The 19,397-nt window shown below is 42.5% G+C and overlaps 1 protein-coding gene across 3 annotated transcripts in view; it reads left to right on the top strand.

The window, feature by feature from the left end:
- The window catches only part of TRIM44 (tripartite motif containing 44), an 84,579-nt gene extending 72,705 nt beyond the window's left edge, over positions 1-11,874 (top strand). The window contains exons 5-6 of one of the 3 annotated variants that reach the window (XR_003706518.2): positions 1,894-1,956; positions 4,141-4,191. Coding sequence is in view for 1 of the 3 variants with exons in the window: in XM_028727927.2 (XP_028583760.2) it covers positions 4,141-4,228 (88 nt within the window). In the remaining 2 variants the exon portion in view is untranslated. Of the gene's footprint in view, positions 1-1,893; positions 2,027-4,140; positions 4,268-9,050 lie in introns of those variants that run through there. The other 2 variants (XR_013392985.1, XM_028727927.2) reach the window with 2 other exon arrangements.
- The last annotated feature ends 7,523 nt before the right edge of the window (positions 11,875-19,397 follow it).

The raw sequence follows: 19,397 nt of genomic DNA, 5'->3' as shown, positions 1-19,397 counted from the left end.
CATGGAGACTGTGGGTGCTGAGTGTACACCAGTCCTTCATAATCCTTATTGAGATGCACCTCTAACAAGGACATGGTGATTCAAGTTGTTACTGTTGGTGTCACTCAATGAATTTCCCTGTGATGGGTATGGGAACTCTGGTATGCACCTAGAGTTCCCATTTACACTTACATTTCAGTGGGGCTTCACGTCTGTGTGATCCTTTCCTTTCTATTAAAATGAACTTATTGAGCCATATGTTCCTTGTGCATTGCAGCACAGTCTTTCTGCCAGGCCAGAGGAATTGCCATTGCGACTCCATTTCTAGTTGTGAGGCTGGAGTGGAAGGCTGGGCTCTGAGCAGCCTTGCATCACTTCTTTTCTGAGTTAGCATGATCCACCGTTAAGATTACAACTGGAGAGTCAAGGGAGTATATATGGGGCTGTTGATGGGGCTACAGTTTCATGAAATGCCCTCAGTCTATACATACTACCATCTTTATCAAATCTTCAAGTGCCCTTAAAGCAGTTCATTGATTTTTAGCTCCTGAATTTGTCTCCTGCTTCTGCTTTCTGATGCCACGTCCTCCCCTTTGGCTGTTAAATATTTTCCAATATCCCACCTGTGTTTCCGCCCCCACCAGCATTTCTCCCCTAGCCGTGGCTTTACAACTATATGTGCTTGAATGATATCTTACATAAACTTATTCTCAAGACACCTTGAAGGGGGGTTGGTTGGGTTGGGTTTTTCTTTTTCATTTTTGCCTGTTCCAGATGATGGATAGGCAGTAAAATAGACTGTGTGGAAGATGAATACACTGGGGAGCATCTCGCCATGTGTCACAAAACGCTCAAGACTTCCCGGGATCTTCACTGCATTAGCAAGCGTTCTGCTGCCGCTCTGCAGAAATGGATTGCGACAGATTGGACGTGCCACTTGCACCCCTCCTGCCACCTCTCTTTTGCCTGTTGATTTCCCCCCGAACCTTTATGGTTACATGCAGGTGTACAAGCAGTGACAGTGACAAAAACAAAAAGCTACATAAACTTGACGGCCAGAAAATAGCAATAAAATCATGCTGTATTAAAAGTGAGAGGAGTAGAAGGGGGAATAAAGGCTGTGGTTTCTCAGAGGGAATTATTTTGGTATGGGCCTTGTTGCTCAAGGCGCAGTCTGCAGTCCCACTGAACCTCCAATCTCTGCCTTCCTCTCCCATCACACACCTATCCTTTTGGTATGGGTGCACTCATGTGATATTTCAGTTTCCGTAAGGAACCACGGTGCCTGAGACTTAGCTTTTGGTTTTCTACTGAGCAAGAGGCAAATGAGAGCAAGAGGCTGGTCTGCCCCATAAGTTGAGTAACTTCTGTTTACAGGTTTACACAAAGTGGTTGCCCAATGCTCTAGGGACCATGAGATGGCCAGTGTTCATGCTGGGAATACAAACACTCCCTAACTTGGTCTAATTTTCTCGTTTTGCTTTGCTTTTTGTTTTGTTATACCTGTCTGCTGCAATTGGTCGCTGCCCTCCTTTCCCTGAGTGTTGGTAGATGTGGATGCATATCTGTTGAAAGCTGTTCACAGCTGGAGCACGGCAGGTCATGCTACAAGCAGATGTCTCATGAGAAAGGCAGATTTTGTATTCACAAATGTGTATAGATTTAACCAGATTCCTTGTGTTGGGTGGGAAAGGTGCTCCACATTTTCCTCTTGCTTATTTCTACAACATGCTTAGATACTGCCTCCCCTCCACATCTGCTTCACTTTTATTGCCTGCTCTGTTAACTCCCATCTCATCTTCTCATTATCTTCATTGATTCTGTGTATTAGTTTATTCAACCCCAATTCACTTAATTACTGTGAGAGGCTCTTTCTCAGTCTGCACAAACTTTGTCCCCCCCTCTCTCCTTAAGGCTAACCTGAAAAAAACAGATGTGTTAATTGGCTGTTCCAGCTGCAAATCCTGGCCTACTTGGGTGAGCTGTGTTCCTTCCTTCCCACCCGCAAACACAATTCATTGAACCAAGACACCAATTTGTGCTCAAGGTATAACACACTGTTAGTCTGCCCAACACACTTTCACAGTGGGGGGAAACAGGTTCATAGATTGCATGAAGCCCCCAAAATGGTTATCTGATTTTACATCCTATTTATACTTCAGACCGATATACTTGTTCTGTATACTATATCACTCCAACAGTTAGGATACTTTGGAGAACAGGTGTGGGTTCCCTGGGAAGAGGGAATGCCTGATACCAATTTTTCTGTTGGTGTGAAGGGAGTGTAGCTCTATAGAGCACATGCCTTGCCTGTAGAAGATCCAAGGTTTGAAACCTTCCTCCTGGGTATAATGTCACCAGAAATCAAAAAAGAAATTAGACCACTTTTTATGTACACAACAGTAGCAGCCAGGATCTTAATTGCAAGAAACTGGGAAAGTGACAAAACACCTACGATAAATGAGTGACAGGTCCAAATGATAGAATATTTACAGATGGCCATGATGACAGGGAGAATTAGAGGTTATCCAAAACAGAAAGTATAGAAAGAATGGAAAATCTTTAAAGAGTATCTGGAAAAACATTACAATAACAAATATCTCCTGGCAGAAATAGAATGATCCTTGTAAAACAACAAATATAATGTTTTTTGATATCTGACAAAAACAAAGAAAGCAATACAATAATTTGGAACTGTGTGTGAAAAAATAGAAATAATAACACAATGAGTCTAATCGGAAGTCAAATGTGTTTGGTTTGGTTTGTTTTCCTTTTTTTCTTTCCCCCCTTTTCCCCCTTTTTTATTTTCTCTCTCTCCCCCCCCCCCTTTTTCCTCTTCTTTTTTCTTTTTTGTGCCTCCTTTCTTGGTCTTTCTCTTTTTGATTTGTTAAGAAAGAGATAAAGACATAAAAGTGCAATATGAAAACTTCAGTAAGTTAAAAGTGATGTTGTGTAATTTTTCTATTACTATTTATATATTGTTAAAATTGGTTAATTGTAATGAATTGATGTAGCAATTACTGTGGGTTTTTCCTTTGTTATTGTTGAATTCTAAATAAAGTATTATTTTTTTAAAAAAGAAGATCCAAGGTTCAAACCATGTCATGTCATGCTAAGAGACTATGGTGGCATCGTGGCTTTCCTGTGGTGTCAAAACTCAGGAAACTGTGGTTTGCATAAACTATAGTTGTGCAGAAAAGGCCAGGATTTGCAGTCAAGGACTGCTCCTGTTTTGCTATGAAACCTTAAGCAAACCATTGTTCCATGAGTATGAATATCTTGGCAAACTGTGGTTAGCTGAAGGTTAGAAGGCGTGCTTTGCACACGGAAAGCCCCAGGTTCAGTTCCTGCCATCTCCACTTTAAACGATTTAGTAGCAAGTGGTGGGAGAGATCAGTACTGTGTATTCTGATTGGCAGTGGGTCTCCAGCCTAGGCGTAAATGAATGAATAGCCTGACGTGGAATGCCTTTAACCATCATTTTCTGTTTGAACTGAACCTTGCCAAGGTGTTTCATAAAGATTCACCTTGTTTAGGAAGAAGTGTTAAGAAATAAACAGAGAGAGATCAATGGCTTAAGATTAAAAATGAATTGAGGATTTTAAAGAATCCTTTAACTTGATGGAATCCTTAAAACTAGTGGGACTGAGCTATGTGATAATAGCATAAAAAAAACTTTGTGTAATGCACAGCCAAGGCAAGGCACTAGAAGATGAGTGAATCCTTTAATCACTGCAGAACAGCTGCCAGCCCTTGGTCTAACTTGGGAGGCTAGTAGTATTTAAGCCAAGGGATGTTTTCTTTCTAGCAATAGCAGTAAGCAGCCGTATTCCTCCCTCATTGAGGCTGTGGAAGTTGCAGAAGAATAGTGAATGCAACTACTGAAAGCACCATCTTTGTTGGGTTGGAATATGGTGCATGCGTGTGCTTGGAGCTAAGCATTGCTTAGGCATTTAATGGCCATCACCTTGACTTTAATGGGAAGTTCTTGATGTCATTTTGAATGTACCTTCCATCAACCTAACTCTATGAGCTGGTGTGAATGTGTGGACACCATAGGCCTTGACATCACATGCAGCAATAATCCCTTTTCCTACTGTAATTCATAGTCTTAAAGGCAAGTCTGAAAACTTCTCTGTTTATTCCCCCCCCCCCATTTAGGGCTGACTCTCTCCCTTCACCAAGTCCTCCCCAAAGGAATAGGCGATACAACGATGACGATCCTTCGCCTGCCAATGGACCCTGTTGAATCAGCAAAGGTTGTTGAGCTTCTGAGGACATGGTGCAGGTATTTTATCTAGCAGCTATTATAATACAGGCATGCAATGTATGGTGCGGACCTGGTAAGTGTTAGAGATATGGTTTGAGTAGTAGGAGGTCAGAATTCCTATCTCTCTGAGCCAAGAAGCTTTCTGTGGGTTGCCTTGAGCAAGTCATTATCTCTCTGCCTAATCTAATCCACAAGATCATTAGGATAAATTGAGACAAGAACATGTTGTGATCTGTCCTGTGGCCAGGAAAACAAGTCTTTAAAAAGTCAAAGTAATGTGTTTGATGCTTCCATAATGTTAGGGAAATATCTCAGAGATATTTTTTGGGTCACATCAGCTGAGAAACAGGAGGACTGACCAGTTCACAGGCAACCAAAGAGATGAGAAAATCCCCAAAGTTGTAAAGGGCTTTTATTATGTTTGCTGTTGTAGAGCAATAGAACCAATGTGTTTCACGGTCAGAGAGCATTATGGGATCAAACCAGGAAGGTGATGAATTGGATTGAAATTGAGTTAATTGAACTTACTTACCATTGAAATCAATTGGATTATAGTTGTTTCTAACTTGTCCCATAAGGAATCTACTTTTATATCTCAAAATGTCTAACCAATTAGAGCTGATGCAATGATAGTCTAGGGGTAACCTTTTTCAGATCTGTTAGGAAAAAGTACTCCATTTTCATCTACTTGTGGTTGAGACATGTTGAGTGTGTTTATTAATAAGTAATAATATTAATAGTTGTTGTCGTTTATTCGTGTCCGACTCTTCATGACCCCATAGACCAGAGCACGCCAGGCACTCCTGTCCTCCATTGCCTCCAGCAGTTTGGTCAAACTCATGTTGGTAGCTTCGAGAACACTATCCAAGCATCTCGTCCTCTGTTGTCCCCTTCTCCTTGTGCCCTCATATTATTCCTGCCAAGAAAACTCCATGGATAATATTAATAGTAGTAATAATATTTGCATTATTTTATGCAATGGAATTGCCTTCTGCTGTGACTTGTAAGCACGGCTTACCTGCGGCAGACTTTATTTTTTATAACCTCTCCTCCAGTCTCTTGTCTTGAAAGCAGTGAAGCTTGTTCGTTGCTTAGGGCACTTGAGAATCTGACTGACAGGATCTAATCTACTAAGGGAAACTGTCATGTGCGAAGGATCCCAAAATAATGCAAGAATTGGGACCAGAGTCCATCCCCTTGAAACCTGAGATTCGGGACATTTAAGTGGCATGCCTCATATCTTTTACCTCTTAAGATTTTGTTCATGCCTGAAATTTTTGCTACACTACTTTCTGGGCAATTCTTTAAAATATCCCTTTTCTATCCATTTTTAAAAGAGCAGAAGCGTATCTTCATGCTGCTGAAAGTATTTGTTTACCCTTTCACCCCTGCGTATATTCACCGACACTGTCTGTGCCTCAATAACACTAATGGCTTTTTGTTTTTCGCAATAAAGTTGATTCATGTCCTGGGAAAAAAGCAGCCAAGCCTAGCCTATCAGTAATATTTTAAAACCTCTTGGGATTTTTCACCCCCACACGCGGCAGTCAAAGTGAAAGGGAACAATAAAGCTTTGCTTTGGGTTTAATTCCAGGGGAGGCTGTGGATGCTGTTCAAACTTTAGGAGGCTTTTTTTTTCCCTGCGGAGAAGGCTTCACAAAAGACACTTTGTTCCCTTTCGGGACAGATGCCACCAGCCAGTAGAACTCATTTCTTAATTATTTCTCCAGGGTCGCACTGTTTCCCGATTGCTCACAAAACACTTTCATATAGATATGCTTGGAATGGCAGAAGGGGTGGAGATCAGCTCTGAGGATTTGCTTTTTATGCATGGTGTGGCTCGCCTTGCCTCGTCTCCACCAACTCGGATCTTGTTTCCTAGAAACCTTTGCTTGGCCTAAATTTATGGGACTGGTTTTATTAGGTTTCTCATCCCTCTCCCTCCCAACATCCACAATCTGCTTTGACTTTCCTGCTGTGCTTCTTTCTGCTTGAGACTAAGACCAAGTGCTCCAAAAACAAAAAAATAAATTATATACAGTGGTACCTCGGGTTACATACGCTTCAGGTTACAGACTCCTCTAACCCAGAAATATTGCTTCAGGTTAAGAACTTTGCTTCAGGCTGAGAACAGAAATTGTGCTCCAGCGGCGCAGCAGCAGCAGGAGGCCCCATTAGCTAAAGTGGTCTTCAGGTTAAGAACAGTTTCAGGTTAAGTACGGACCTCCGGAACGAATTAAGTACATAACCCGAGGTACCACTGTACTCCCAGCTTTCCAGACTAGGGTTGAAGGTGCTGAGCTTCTGCATTGTGAAGAACACAGTGAGGTGTTTAGTGACGGTCCAATGATATTGGGACAAGACACCTTGGATTAGGGGAGGAAGGGAGAATCCACAATGCAGAGAAGATCTATCTAAGTCTGCCTGCTTTTACTCCAATGTTGTGATGCCTCTGCTTCCGCCGCGGAATTAATGATTAAATCTTTATTCAGCAAATCTAGGAATAGATCCTGATCGTCGCTAACTAAAATGAAAATTGACTCTTTTCTGCAACAGCATTTACAAGAGGGTATTATTTTCCTGACTTCAGCAAGCCATCAAAATAAATAATAGCCTTTCAAACTTGCTGCTTAGGTGGGAGTCCTTGCTATATAGCTCGATACAATGTGGCCATTGCAAAGTAGGAAGTGGGCAAATGCAAAGCTGTAGCAAGGGCTTTTTAGAAGCATGCATTGGGCAGAATCAGATGGAAAGTGTAAATCGCATTAAATATCAAGGCATTTGTATAGAAGTAAAAACAATAGCCTTTAAATCCCATGGGGTTACGTTGCAGTTGCCGGTTAGCTGGGTTGGTTAGAGCGTGGTGCTCATAACGCCAAGGTCACTGGTTCAATCCCCAAATGGGCTAGCTGCATATTCCTGCATTGCAGAGGGTTGTACAGTCGTACCTTGGATCCTGAACACCTTGCGAGTTGAACGTTTTGGCTCCCGAACGCCGCAAATCCGGAAGCCAATCGGAAGCTGCGCCTTGGTTTCTGAACGTTTTGGAAGTTGAATGGACTTCCGGAACGGATTCCGTTCAACTTCTGAGGTACCACTGTATTAGATGATGCTCACGGTCCTTTCCAACCCTGCAGATCTAGTCTAATAATTATGTCCAGCATGCAGATATTGGAGACGTGTAGCAAATTCAGATTGCCAGAAGTTGTGGATAGCCATGTCTCTGCCTCATAATGATGAGCTGAAGGAATAACCGGTGTTCTTTTGGACCAAAGAAAGAACATTGACCTCTGAGTTATGTCCAAAAATAACGCTTGAATATGTAGGTGTAACTCTTAAGTAAAAAAATCTATCCTAGTTCAGAACTTGCTGGCAGGTATTGGCACACCCTGAATCCAACATCCTTTTAGGAAATGTTACATAGTCCCAGCAGGGAAAGCCCCCAAACCTTCGTTGAGCCATGGGTGGGAAAGACTAATGGGGAGCAGTGTCACAGAAACCTTACATGGTTGTTATCTGTGTTTTTACCTGCTCTCTGAATAGATGGAACGTCTCTGTATCTAGAACTGACAGTCCTGCCCTTGCAGGAAGCAGGAGGCTGACTTAAAATTTAACAAGCTCTTTGTGTCAATCATCTCAGGAGCATCCTTCAGAACACAGAGGTTTTGAAAACCCGTTTTTCATGGAGCTACCCATGGGTTAAATTTTAATCTCTGTCAAAGACATCTGCTAGGCTGAGAATGCTGTCTTCTTTCTTTAAAGGGGTTAGGAAGGATAGAACCACAATGTAATACACATTATTTAGCTTGCAGTGGGGACCTGCTAGACCCCAGCATGTTCCAACTGCATGTTCAACTTATTTCTGTTTCTCTTAAGTCATTTTTGGTCCAGGGTTTTGGCTAGTGATCAGACTGAAAGATCTAAGCAAGATAAGAAGGTGATGTGTGTGCGTGTATTTAAGTCTCAGGGGAGGTAGATTTTATAGGTTGGTTATTGTAAGAGAAGACACTCTTGTCAGGAGTTTTAAATATAGTGTCGAAGAGACAGAAAGGCAAGACGCTCAGAAGTCAAATCCTGTACTTCGGCACAATTTCTCCTTTAGAGTACGTGAATATACCTGCACACCATTCACATGGACTCTAATGCACATTTTTGATAGAAGGTAAAAATACAACATTATGTCCTCTAAGGAAGCTCCCAATAACCAAACCCATTGTGTTTTTTTAAGCAGTGGTTATAACTTACAGTTAATATGGTATGCAGCAAAATATTCCCTATATCACACACCACAGATGGTGAGTGAATTGTCATAAAGGCAACCAACAAGGCTTGTGTCAAGGATGATGTATTGGTACAGACAGCTACTGTAAATAACAACACCTGTGGAAACAATAAATTAACAAATGGTTTGTAACCCAGTAATATCATAGTAGCCACAAAACACTCGCAGTGGAATATATCCTGGGTCTGTCGGATGATATTTGATCATCCTCCTCCTCTAGCCCAACTCCTCTAGCAGAGCAACCACCACAAGTTATGAAATGACTGCTTTTCTGCAGAATTTAATAGTACTGAATTGCCAAGAAACACACGGTTTGAATTCTGGTTTCTCTCCTGAATCCATAGAACCTACTAAGTCCCATCAGCACCAGCCAGCAGCATGGCTGGTGGCCAGGCATGTTGGGAGTTCTAGTCCAGCATCTGAAGGTTCACCACAGGTTCCCCATCCCTGTCAGAGAACCTAAACTGGTGACTTTCCTAGAATTCATGCCATGCTTTCCTATTTTTCTTTTACCCACAGGAATTTCCCCTTGCAGAGGATGGTCCTACACTGAAAACTCCTGCGGTGAAGAAGTCCTTGGAAGATGATCTGAATCTTTGCCAGAAACAACAGTCGCCTTCTGCTTTTACAGCATGCTTCTCCTGCCTCCGAGACAACCTGTCTCTTCTCCCAGACACATCCTTTGCAAGCACACTTCTTTTCACGCCTAATGATTTATTCAATCATCAATCACCTTATTTCTACGGGTTGACAAACAATCTTCTCAAAGACAAGACTGAAAACGCGGTGCTTACGATGAATATAAAATGCCATCACAGTAAAAAGTGGAAATAACATGCTCATATTTTCATTTTAGTTGCAAGGTCCTCGACTAGGTTTCAATCATTCAGTGCAGCTAAGATGGGGGGAAATAAAAGTTTGCTTTTTAAAAATTAGGCTTTCAAGATATATTTGAGAATAAAATTTTAATTAACTGTAAAAGATGCTTTTGGTATAAATAACCTTTGGAACAGTGTTATTTTATTTTTAGTACATATATGCATCAGACACAAGCTACAGACCTTTAGCATCATAACTCTAATTATGGGTTTCTGTGAGATTTTGAAAACCTGAAAAACTACAATGTGGGATGACCAATATATTAAACTTCACAATTCTTTTTAAAGGTTTTGTTTTGTTTTGTTTTTTGCCTTCTGGCTTCTGACCTTGAAGTGTCGACATGTCTTTTTTGATAATTTATTCCTCAAGCTTTTCTGTATACAATTAATAGGAGTTTTACCGGCTGATGTGATATATCAACCCAAGTGATTTGAGCAGTTTTTCTAGTATACTGGAAAGAATTGTTATTGCTCTAGGCAAGTAGGAATAATTATAATGTATGTTGTAGTACGAATGATGATAATAAAGTGGCAAAACCAGAATCATCTGCGAATGCACACCGTATTAGATCTTGAGATGTCCTTCCATTTCAGTCAGGCTGTTTGCTAGAAGCAGACTGCAGTTGCAGACCCTGAGGGTTAGATACAGGGGCGCCTCTAGGTTCTTAAAAGCCTCAAGGGCATAGGCCCATGATGTGAATTTGCATATGCTAATTTAAACAGAGGCCTCTGAGCGAATTAAGATGATTGGCGGCTGGGGTCTCGCCAGCACTGTGCCCTTTGCAACGTACACAGCTGTCCTGTAGGTGAAGTAAAAGAATTAGTTTTCAAAATTTGAAGGTGGTACATCATGGTGTTTGGAACTGGCACTTATTATGGGAAAGGACCATAGCAGAGCACATCCTTCACAAGCTGAAGGTCCCAGCTCTGAATGGCATCTCCAGGTAAGGCTGGCAGAAACCCCTGTCTGAAAACCTTGGAGAGCTTCTGCCCATCAACTTAGACTACGCTAGGTGGACCAGTGCTCTGGCTTCGCATAAGGCAGCTTCCTATGTTGTTTTGATTACTTCCTATTTGTTTAAGTCTCCTTGAGTGGACTTTCTACCCTGAAAGGTGGCCTAAAAATATTCTTAAAATTATCTTGGAACTTGAGAGCAATAAACTTGTGAGCCTTATGAGGGAAAGGTAGAAGCAAATGTTTTCCCACATAGGAAATGTTTGAGGAAGCTGCATAACTGATTATTTAGAGAAAGGATTTGGGAGTGTTGTGGTATTTTTTTAAGGAATGGTACACAAACCATCAAGGAAGTGCAAGGATGGTGGTTTCTAATTATAGCAAGTTAGACTTCTCAAGTTAATGCTTTCTAACTAGAACAGAGACTCAGTGAAGAAAGGAGCCCCCTAGAAAAAGTTCAGATCTTCTTCAGAAGACTACGAAGGTGGACATATCTGAAAGGACTCACTGGCCAGCATCCATGCAGCAGTGGTTGTGAAAAGTGGTGTGCTGGTGTCCTGAGTGCTGCTATCATCAAGTAACGAGGGGAAAGAGGGACTGTTATGCTGCAAGTAGATAGCAGAGCTGCATGGTGGAGAAAGCATCCTATAAAGTCCAGTGTAGATGGATGACATCAGCACACCTTGAAATCCCCTCACGCATTGTTCTGTGAACTTTCCTTCACAATGCAGCCTTGGCTCCCCCCTGCCCTGCCCTGCCCTGCCCTCCCCCCACTGCCTGTTACAAAAATGTCTTTTTCAGGATCTGTTTTTAATTTTTATTGATAATATACATATGCCTTCTGCCATGCTAAAGGCAGGTAAGCTGAAAGCGATATGGAAGCAATGGTTTAAATGTGCATTTCCAGGTAATTAGCCCAATGTCCTTTGCTATGGAAATCACTTGGTGAGATGCCAGTACATTTTGAAATGGCCGTCCCTGGCCCAAACCAATTACCCCTGCCTTATCAATGAGGCGGACACTTGGAAGTGATAAACTCTGCAAGTCCAGACTCCTTAATGTTTTAAGGAAACACAGCTGGGAAATCTCTTTAGCACAGTAAGTGAAGGCTATTTTTTTATTTAAAAAATAGTCATGGCCACCTGACTTGCACTGAAGTTAGCATCTTAAATTGGTTCAGTTCCTAGAAGCCAGCTCCCATGGGGCTAATATATATATCCCCTTTCCTGGGATCTTTTGTGGGTGGGGCAGGAATGGTTTGTTTTTTTGTTTTTGCTTTTGCTTATAGATGCTGTCAGAATTCCAAGCAGAAATTTTTGTCCATCTGATTGCTAAAATATGTAATTCAGACGGACTGTCTGGCATATAACAACCCCATTGTAAGGCTTGTCTATTGAAGTTAGCTTTTTGTTTCTTTTCTACTGTTTCTAGTGTCTTCCATACACAATTGCCTGTGTTATGTTATGATTTGCCTATATCTCTCCATTATCAATAAAAACAATTTTCTCCATTTGCTGCGTTCTAGATTGAGCTGAACTTGCACAGTTCTCAAACCCATGAACATGCCTAGCTGTTTGACAACATTTCGGACATAGAATTGTATAATTGGAAGGGATGTGAAAGGAGTCTGTAAAGGGAGGGTTGAAGGACCCCGGTACTGAGAGAGACAGTATGACTTTATGCATATGTGTGCTAGGCTATCCTCCTTTCAACTTTGGAGGGCTTTGGGAGGAATCAGAAAATTTCATTAGAAGGCTGGTACTAACACAGAACTGGGTAGCTCAGGGGCATGAAATGTGGGACACAAAACATATTGGGGAAAAAAGTGATTTCCCATGAGAGGCATATATTCTGCTTAGGCCCCAATTGTTAGGGCACAGTTTTCCCCCTTTCTACTACAACCCATCAGTTAGCCTTTCTCCATTTGCTGATAACCCTATGGAATCCTTGGAAAATTTAGAGGAAGTGTCACTGTGCTGTAGATAGAACGGGACAGAGATATATGATGGAGGGAGGCAAATTATACTGAGGGTCTTTCCAGGCAATTATTATCCCCTCTCACACAATAAATGTATAGTTCCTGGTTCCAGGCATACGTTTATCAACATAGTGCTTCTGTTGCAAGGATAATATTGCATTCCCCCCCATCACTTATCGCTTAGAATTTGGTTGTGAGCATTTGGAAGGCATCTAATGAGTAAGAAAAAATAGGCACATCAGTCCCTTTTGCAATCATGCAAAATGGGATCTGTGTGTAGAAAGGGACAATGTGTCAACATGTTGAGCCTGGGCATCTGAGAAAGGGAAGCCTATGCACAGATCATTCTGGGTTGAGAGTTTGTGTGGAATACTAGGCACTTGGCCTTCCTTTTCTCAGCCCTCCATTCATCACACATTGGAAAGAGTGGGGTGAAGAAGCCACTTGACACACCATGTCATGGGCAGGGGTCAGCTTCGCCTGCTGAACAGCAGTCTGAAGGGAGAGAAGGTGGAGCGACTCCACCTGCAGCTGATCAGCCTTCAAGGACACAGGAAAAGGCAACAATGAGAACCAGCTGGCTTCAGCCGCCTTAAGCAGAGAGCAGTCAGATGCTGGAAACTATGCTTGTAGTTCCTGGCCTTACGGTGCTGCTTCCTGCTCATCTTGACCCTTGATCATCAGATTCCCTGAACCCTGGATCAGCTGACCACATGGATTGCTGTTTCCTTGACTTTAGGACTGGATCTTTACTTCGAATGCTGACTTTGTCTCTAGGCAGGTACACCTCAGAGTCTCTTCTGGTTGGCCTCCACTGAACTCTGCATGTCATTTTTCTGCAATGAGACTACAACACACCATACATTTCAATGCATGAATCATGTGACTATCATGTGACCTCTCTTGGCCCAGAAGTGTAGGAGATGAATCTGATGGTTTTTCAAGCCAATAGTTCTCCAGCGGCATCTGAAAAACATCATAAATTTTATATAATGATTGACAACTATATTTGAGATTCTTCTTTTCCTCAGACACATAAAAGGATGCAATAAGTGCTTCGTATGAAAACAGACAATAAGAGATACCAGTAATTCTGAAAAAATAAAATTACAACTTCAAAACAAAACTAAAATATAGGCAAACACCCCCTCTCCGCTGTCTTCCTAAAAGAAGGATTTCAGTGGCTACTAGCCATAAAGACTATGCTCTATGTCTATTGAAGGCAATATGCCTCTGAAAGCCAGCAGGAAGAAACGGCAGGAGGGGAGAGTAATGTGCTTAGCTCCTTCTTTTGGACTTACTATATGCATCTGTTTGGCCACTGTGCAGGATGCTCTTAGGTTCCTCTGAAGCCTCCCATTTGTCTCTTGCTTTTTCTCGAAGAGTCTCTCTCTCACAACTTTCCAAGATGTTCATATGGGCCACTCTTCCAACATTCATTCAGTGTTGTACATTGGATGGAAAAGCTGCTCTCCAGCATCTGTTTCAGCACATACCTCTAGGTATGCTAGCTTGTTAGTTGACCAGTTGTATAACTGCACAAAGAAGGAAAGCCAGTTGCTTGCCTATAACTTTCTAAGGTGAGCACCTTGGGCAGTCACACAAGTTGCCCTCATTTCCCACTGCTGATGTTGTGGCTTTTTGGGCCCTGGAATTTTCCTAGCATTGTAGGAAGAGAACTGCTAAGGTGGTCCTCCATCCCCTCGACTCATGCACAGGAAATATGAAGATCTGTACCCGAGAGGCGCGAGTACAGCTCCTTCTCTATAGACAGATTCCCAGGTACTGCACAGGTAAAGAACAAGCAGTGTCTGACCAGATAACTGCTTGAAGAGCAAAAGTTACAGGTAAGTAATTGATTGTTTTCAGTGGCTTTTGTGGTCACTTGCTGTATCAGTAAAGCGCAGGTGTGCTTATTCAGCTCTTTTCACCCAGAGAGAGCAACAAAGACCAAGAATGCTTGCAGAGAAATGGTATTCCCAGGTGAAGTTGTTCGCTGGAATTGGGAGTGGGAGTTTAGAGTATTAAATGAAAATGATGTTAAGCTTTCCGCAGCTGGACATAACAGGCTAGTTGTCATAGCGCTTGCAATGGAAATTACCATAGTGAACCATTAATGTCACCCAGCCACTTTCGTCACCTCAGTTATTAGCAATATATATTAGCCACACACTGCTTAATGCCAGCATAGACTTCTAAGTGGTTTCCAAAGTATAAAAACCAGTTAGGCAAACATAAAAATGTAAACATCCATAATTAAAATGCACAATAAATCCCATTTTAAAAATTTAAATATAAACATATATAATTAAAATACGTAATAAAACAATCCCATTAAAACAACACAGCAATTCTACAATTAAATACACGGGGCTCCTAGAATTCTGCCAGTGACCACCTTTCCTTACAACACAGAACGTCCCATAAATTGTGGCTTGGCATACAGATTCCTAAAGTCTTGTATGCCCATCATTCAACAATATTTGGGTGTGTATTTTTAGGAGGCAGACAGCGGTATTGCAAAGTCCGCTGCAGCAACATGCTACTACCCTTGGATAGAGAAGAGCAAGGGCAGCATTAAGGAATAAATCCAGGGGTTTTTAATCATCTGAAAAGGCTTTCTTGCCTATCACAGATACGATGCTGAAGACATGCTCTGAAGGAGGTGATAAAATGTTTATTGGATATAGGAGGCTTTTGGCTACACAAGGGCTTTCCGGGGTAAATTGCCTTTTGTTGAGCCGATGGCTATTCTCAGTAAGGCGCTTCTGTTTGGTCTTGTTGGCATGGCAAACCCCCGCACAGTTTGCCCAGGGTCCTCTTTTAGCACATTATCAGTTTCCTTTCATGCCTGGGCTGAGTGACACCTCTTCCTCATTTTTGGCTCAGTGAAAATGACACGGAATTCAGTTCTGGCCTTCTAAGCAAAGAATCCAGTGGCAGAGCTCCCTAAGCAAAAGGGCAGCTCCAAAGCCTCTGCAGTGTGTCCAAGCCACTGCCAACACTCCCAGCAGACGCTCCCATTTAAAATGACAGGTCAAATAGTGCAAATGCCTTTTGCCCCTGAGATGCGATGCTGTCTTCCTGCATATAAAATATTAAATTCAGTATCAATTATAAGAACGTTGAGCTGCAAAAAAAAAGAAATGAAATGCATTCTGTAAGTGAAGACTCTAGGCCAGAAAAAAAATGATTTAAAATGGGGTGTTGTTGTTTTTTTAAAAAAGAAAGCAGCCTTTTAGTTTGTTTTTAACTGCTCTTAATTATTGAAATAAGATGTTGACAAATAAATCCTTGAGAGATAATGAGGATACTAATGAGAAGTAGCAACATAAATATGTTCATAAAATATATATTGAAAAGTAACAAAGGCAAGGGAATTTGATCCGGAAAATTAGCCTCCTTTCAAAGAGCAAGCTAATTAAGTAAGAGAAAATAAAGCATAGGACTAGATGACGCATGGTTCAATATTAATAGCTACTGCTCAAAGCTTCAAACACGTCCATGCCAGTCTGAAACTGGTTTCCAGTGAACAGAAATGGGTTGCGTAACTTCTGGTCTGAAACCAGTTCAATCTTTTCTTCTAACATCAGATCCAACAGCAAATTAAAGCAGTTCTAGGCAGTTGTGTGTCACTAGAACATGGGTAAATGGGGAGTTGCCTGTATTCGTTTTGCGAGGAGGTGAGGTGAGAAGAAATATTTCCAGTACTTACAGGGGTAAGAACATAAGCCTGCTGGATCAGGCCAAAGGACCAAAAAGCCCAGCATCCTGTTCTCATAGCAGCCAACCAGACCCCTGTGGGAAGCCTGTAAGCTGGACAGGAGCGCAGCAGCACTCTGTGCACCTGTGATTCCCAGCAACTGAAACTGAGAGGCTTTCTGGCTCTGACCACAGAGGTAGAGCACAGCCATTGTGGCTATAGCAAAAGACAAGTGTGCATTTATTTCTGTGCCTTCTTCACCTGTCTCCCCATTTCCTATCTATGGATTAAACAACCCACGCTGAATATTATTTTGGACTTTTCTACTCGTGGGTGTATGCATATATAACTCCAGGAGTTCAAGTAAGATGGTGAGCACCAGGTGCTTCAACAATAATATTAACATTCAAAAGGGTTTCTTAACCAATATTAAGCCTAAATTCCCCCGGGGGAACTGCTTAATAAAAGTCAGGATCTTTGTGCCGAAGGCAGCACGTGACAGAATGGGGTGAGGAGAGGCGAAGGGAGGAGAGCCCAGCCCCAATATTCATTCACAACTTCACAAATCACGGTTTATGGCGCCTCAAATGGTTGTCCAAACGAGGCACTCAGTGCAGTCATTAATTTCCACCCCCTTAATTGAAGTTTGCGTCCTTCGCATTACATTACCCAAACTGTAGTGGCTTCATTCTGGAAACATAAAATATTTATACGGGGGGAAATAGCCTAGCTGCTATTTGTTTTAAGAACTGCAGCGTCCAGGGTGACTTTCGGGGAACCACGCAATATGAATAACTTCTCACGTAGATGCAAAAACTCAACCGATGCAGACGGAGAATAGATTGTAACTTGAATCTCCTGAGGAATGCTCTGCGAGGAAGGCAAGTGTGTGCTTGCTTCACCCCCTCTCTCAAGTGTTCAAGCTAAACGACTCCTGTGTCAGTTCCTGTGCTACTGTAATGGGTTTCAGATGAGCCCCATGAGCTGTCTCTGTTCTGGAAGTTAATATTACATTACCAACCTATTGCTGAGACACATGGTTCAAATTATTATCAAAGCGCCCTCGCCATCTCCAATGACGACGGGCTGTTTGCACATTGGCTTTATCACTTAATAACAGCAACATCAATTGATGCCTTGCATATGGTTAAGGGCCATTGCAGAGATAACACACATATGACCTTACATAATGCTTTTTGGTGGCATTTGGTTTATGAACCAAGCCAGGAGGAGGAGGAGGAAGAAGAAGAAGAAGAAGAAGAAGAGGAGGAGGAGGAGGAGGAGGAGGAGGAGGAGTTTGGAGTTGATATCCCACTTTATCACTACCTGAAGGAGTCTCAAAGCGGCTAACATTCTCCTTTCCCTTCCTCCCCCAGAACAAATACTCTGTGAGGTGAGTGGGGCTGAGAGACTTCAGGGAAGTGTGACTGGCCCAAGGTCACCCAGCAGCTGCATGTGGAGGAGGGGGGATACGAACCTGGTTCACCAGATTACGAGTCTACCACTCTTAACCACTACACCACACTACTACTACACCACACAGGAGAGACAATGGCCCCCACCATATTTGAGAGATCTACAGGCATTCGTTGTTTTTTATTTTTACCCCCCCCCCCCCATTTTCTTGAGTCCAGGCAATGCTTAATTTTATCCCCCATGTATATCCGATTAGTCAAGCCTCAGGTTTCTGGTGTGCTACATGACAACTCACATTGGGTTTTTGCCCTATCTGAAAAGTCCCATTGCTTGATATGCAAGATCTGCAAGAATCCAGCATTGCACAGGTTCCTCCATCAATTGTGGCACTCTTGCAGAAAGGTAGAGCCAGGAGATGGGATCGTACAGCTCTGGAGGTCCTCCTTGCCCTTTTGGGATCAGGTACCCATGCTGAGGGACGCGGGTGGCGCTGTGGGTAAAAGCCTCAGCGCCTAGGGCTTGCCGATCAAAAGGTTGGCGGTTTGAATCCCCACGGTGGGGTGCGCTCCCGCTGCTCGGTCCCAACACCTGCCAACCTAGCAGTTCGAAAGCACCCCCGGGTGCAAGTAGATAAATAGGGACCGCTTACTGGCGGGAAGGTAAACGGCGTTTCCGTGTGCTGCGCTGGCTTGCCAGATGCAGCTTTGTCACGCTGGCCACATGACCCGGAAGTGTCTGCGGACAGCGCTGGCCCTCGGCCTCTTGAGTGAGATGGGCACACAACCCTAGAGTCTGTCAAGACTGGCCCGTACGGGCAGGGGTACCTTTACCTTTTTTACCCATGCTGAATGCTTTTGACCAGGGGAAAGAGAAGAAGAGGGTTGAATCGCAGAATCATAGAGTTGGAAAGGGAGCCAAGGGTCATGTAGTCCAGCCCCCTGCAATACTGAGTGGTTACCATTTTAAAGGTTATAATATGGGCCAAACAAAAGTGCTTTTTATTCTGTTGGCTGATGATGGTAATTTTGCAGTTGCAGCCCCATATTTCTAAAACACCATCATGTAACCATCAATGGGTATATTAAAAAGAAGTCAAGATTTTTCTCTCTAAAAGCAAGCAAGCAAAGGAAATAATGTATTGGGAAATTTAGCTTTGTAATAACATTCAGCAATTGTGTGGGGACCATCTCGGCTATGCGAGTGCTCAGCTTTTTATTAAATGTCAGTTTCCTGTTCCCTTTAGGAGTTTGCTCTCAGAAGCAACTCAGAGTTGCAAGAGGGACTTGGGGCATATTTCAAATAAAACCATATTTAATCACTGAATTATTCAGATTTTTCTTTTTAAAAAGTTTCACGCCGATACAAGTTTTCAAGTGAAAACTGCACTTCAAAATTAGAAACCCTACAATAATCTGTAACTGGGGAGATCCCAGGCTGAAAATCATCCTAATGCTTTTGGAATCGTTTCCAGACTCTTCTTCCTGTCTTCTGCTGTCCAGAACACCTGATGAAACTTGGAAAGAGGACATTCGTTAAACGCAGCGCAGTGGAAATGTGTGGGGTTTCTGCTTAATGCATTTTTATCAGTTTAAACCCTGCCCTATCCCTCATGATTGCTACAGCAGCTTCTCATAAACTGTTCGAGTACCACATTAGTCCACGAGCGAAAGAATTACATTGTTTCCATTTTGTTCTGAGGCCATGCTGTGCAAGCGCTGATGTATTATTTAGATTGGGCTGAATTATGTTTTGATTTGACAGGGACTGCGCTGCTCAGAGGAATCCTGAAGAGGCCTTTATCAGGAAAGCAGAAAACAGCCTCCCTTGTAATGATTCATAGCTTAATAAAAAAAGGGAGGGAGGCTGTTGCTACATAGACTACAAAGATAGGAGTTTGTGTAGTATGTGGTGGGGCTTACAAGGGAATTGAGAGGCA

This window comes from Podarcis muralis, chromosome 1, assembly GCF_964188315.1.
Source record: "Podarcis muralis chromosome 1, rPodMur119.hap1.1, whole genome shotgun sequence".
In the NCBI taxonomy this organism is placed as follows: domain Eukaryota; kingdom Metazoa; phylum Chordata; class Lepidosauria; order Squamata; family Lacertidae; genus Podarcis; species Podarcis muralis.
This window is presented reverse-complemented; position numbering and strand designations above follow the sequence as displayed.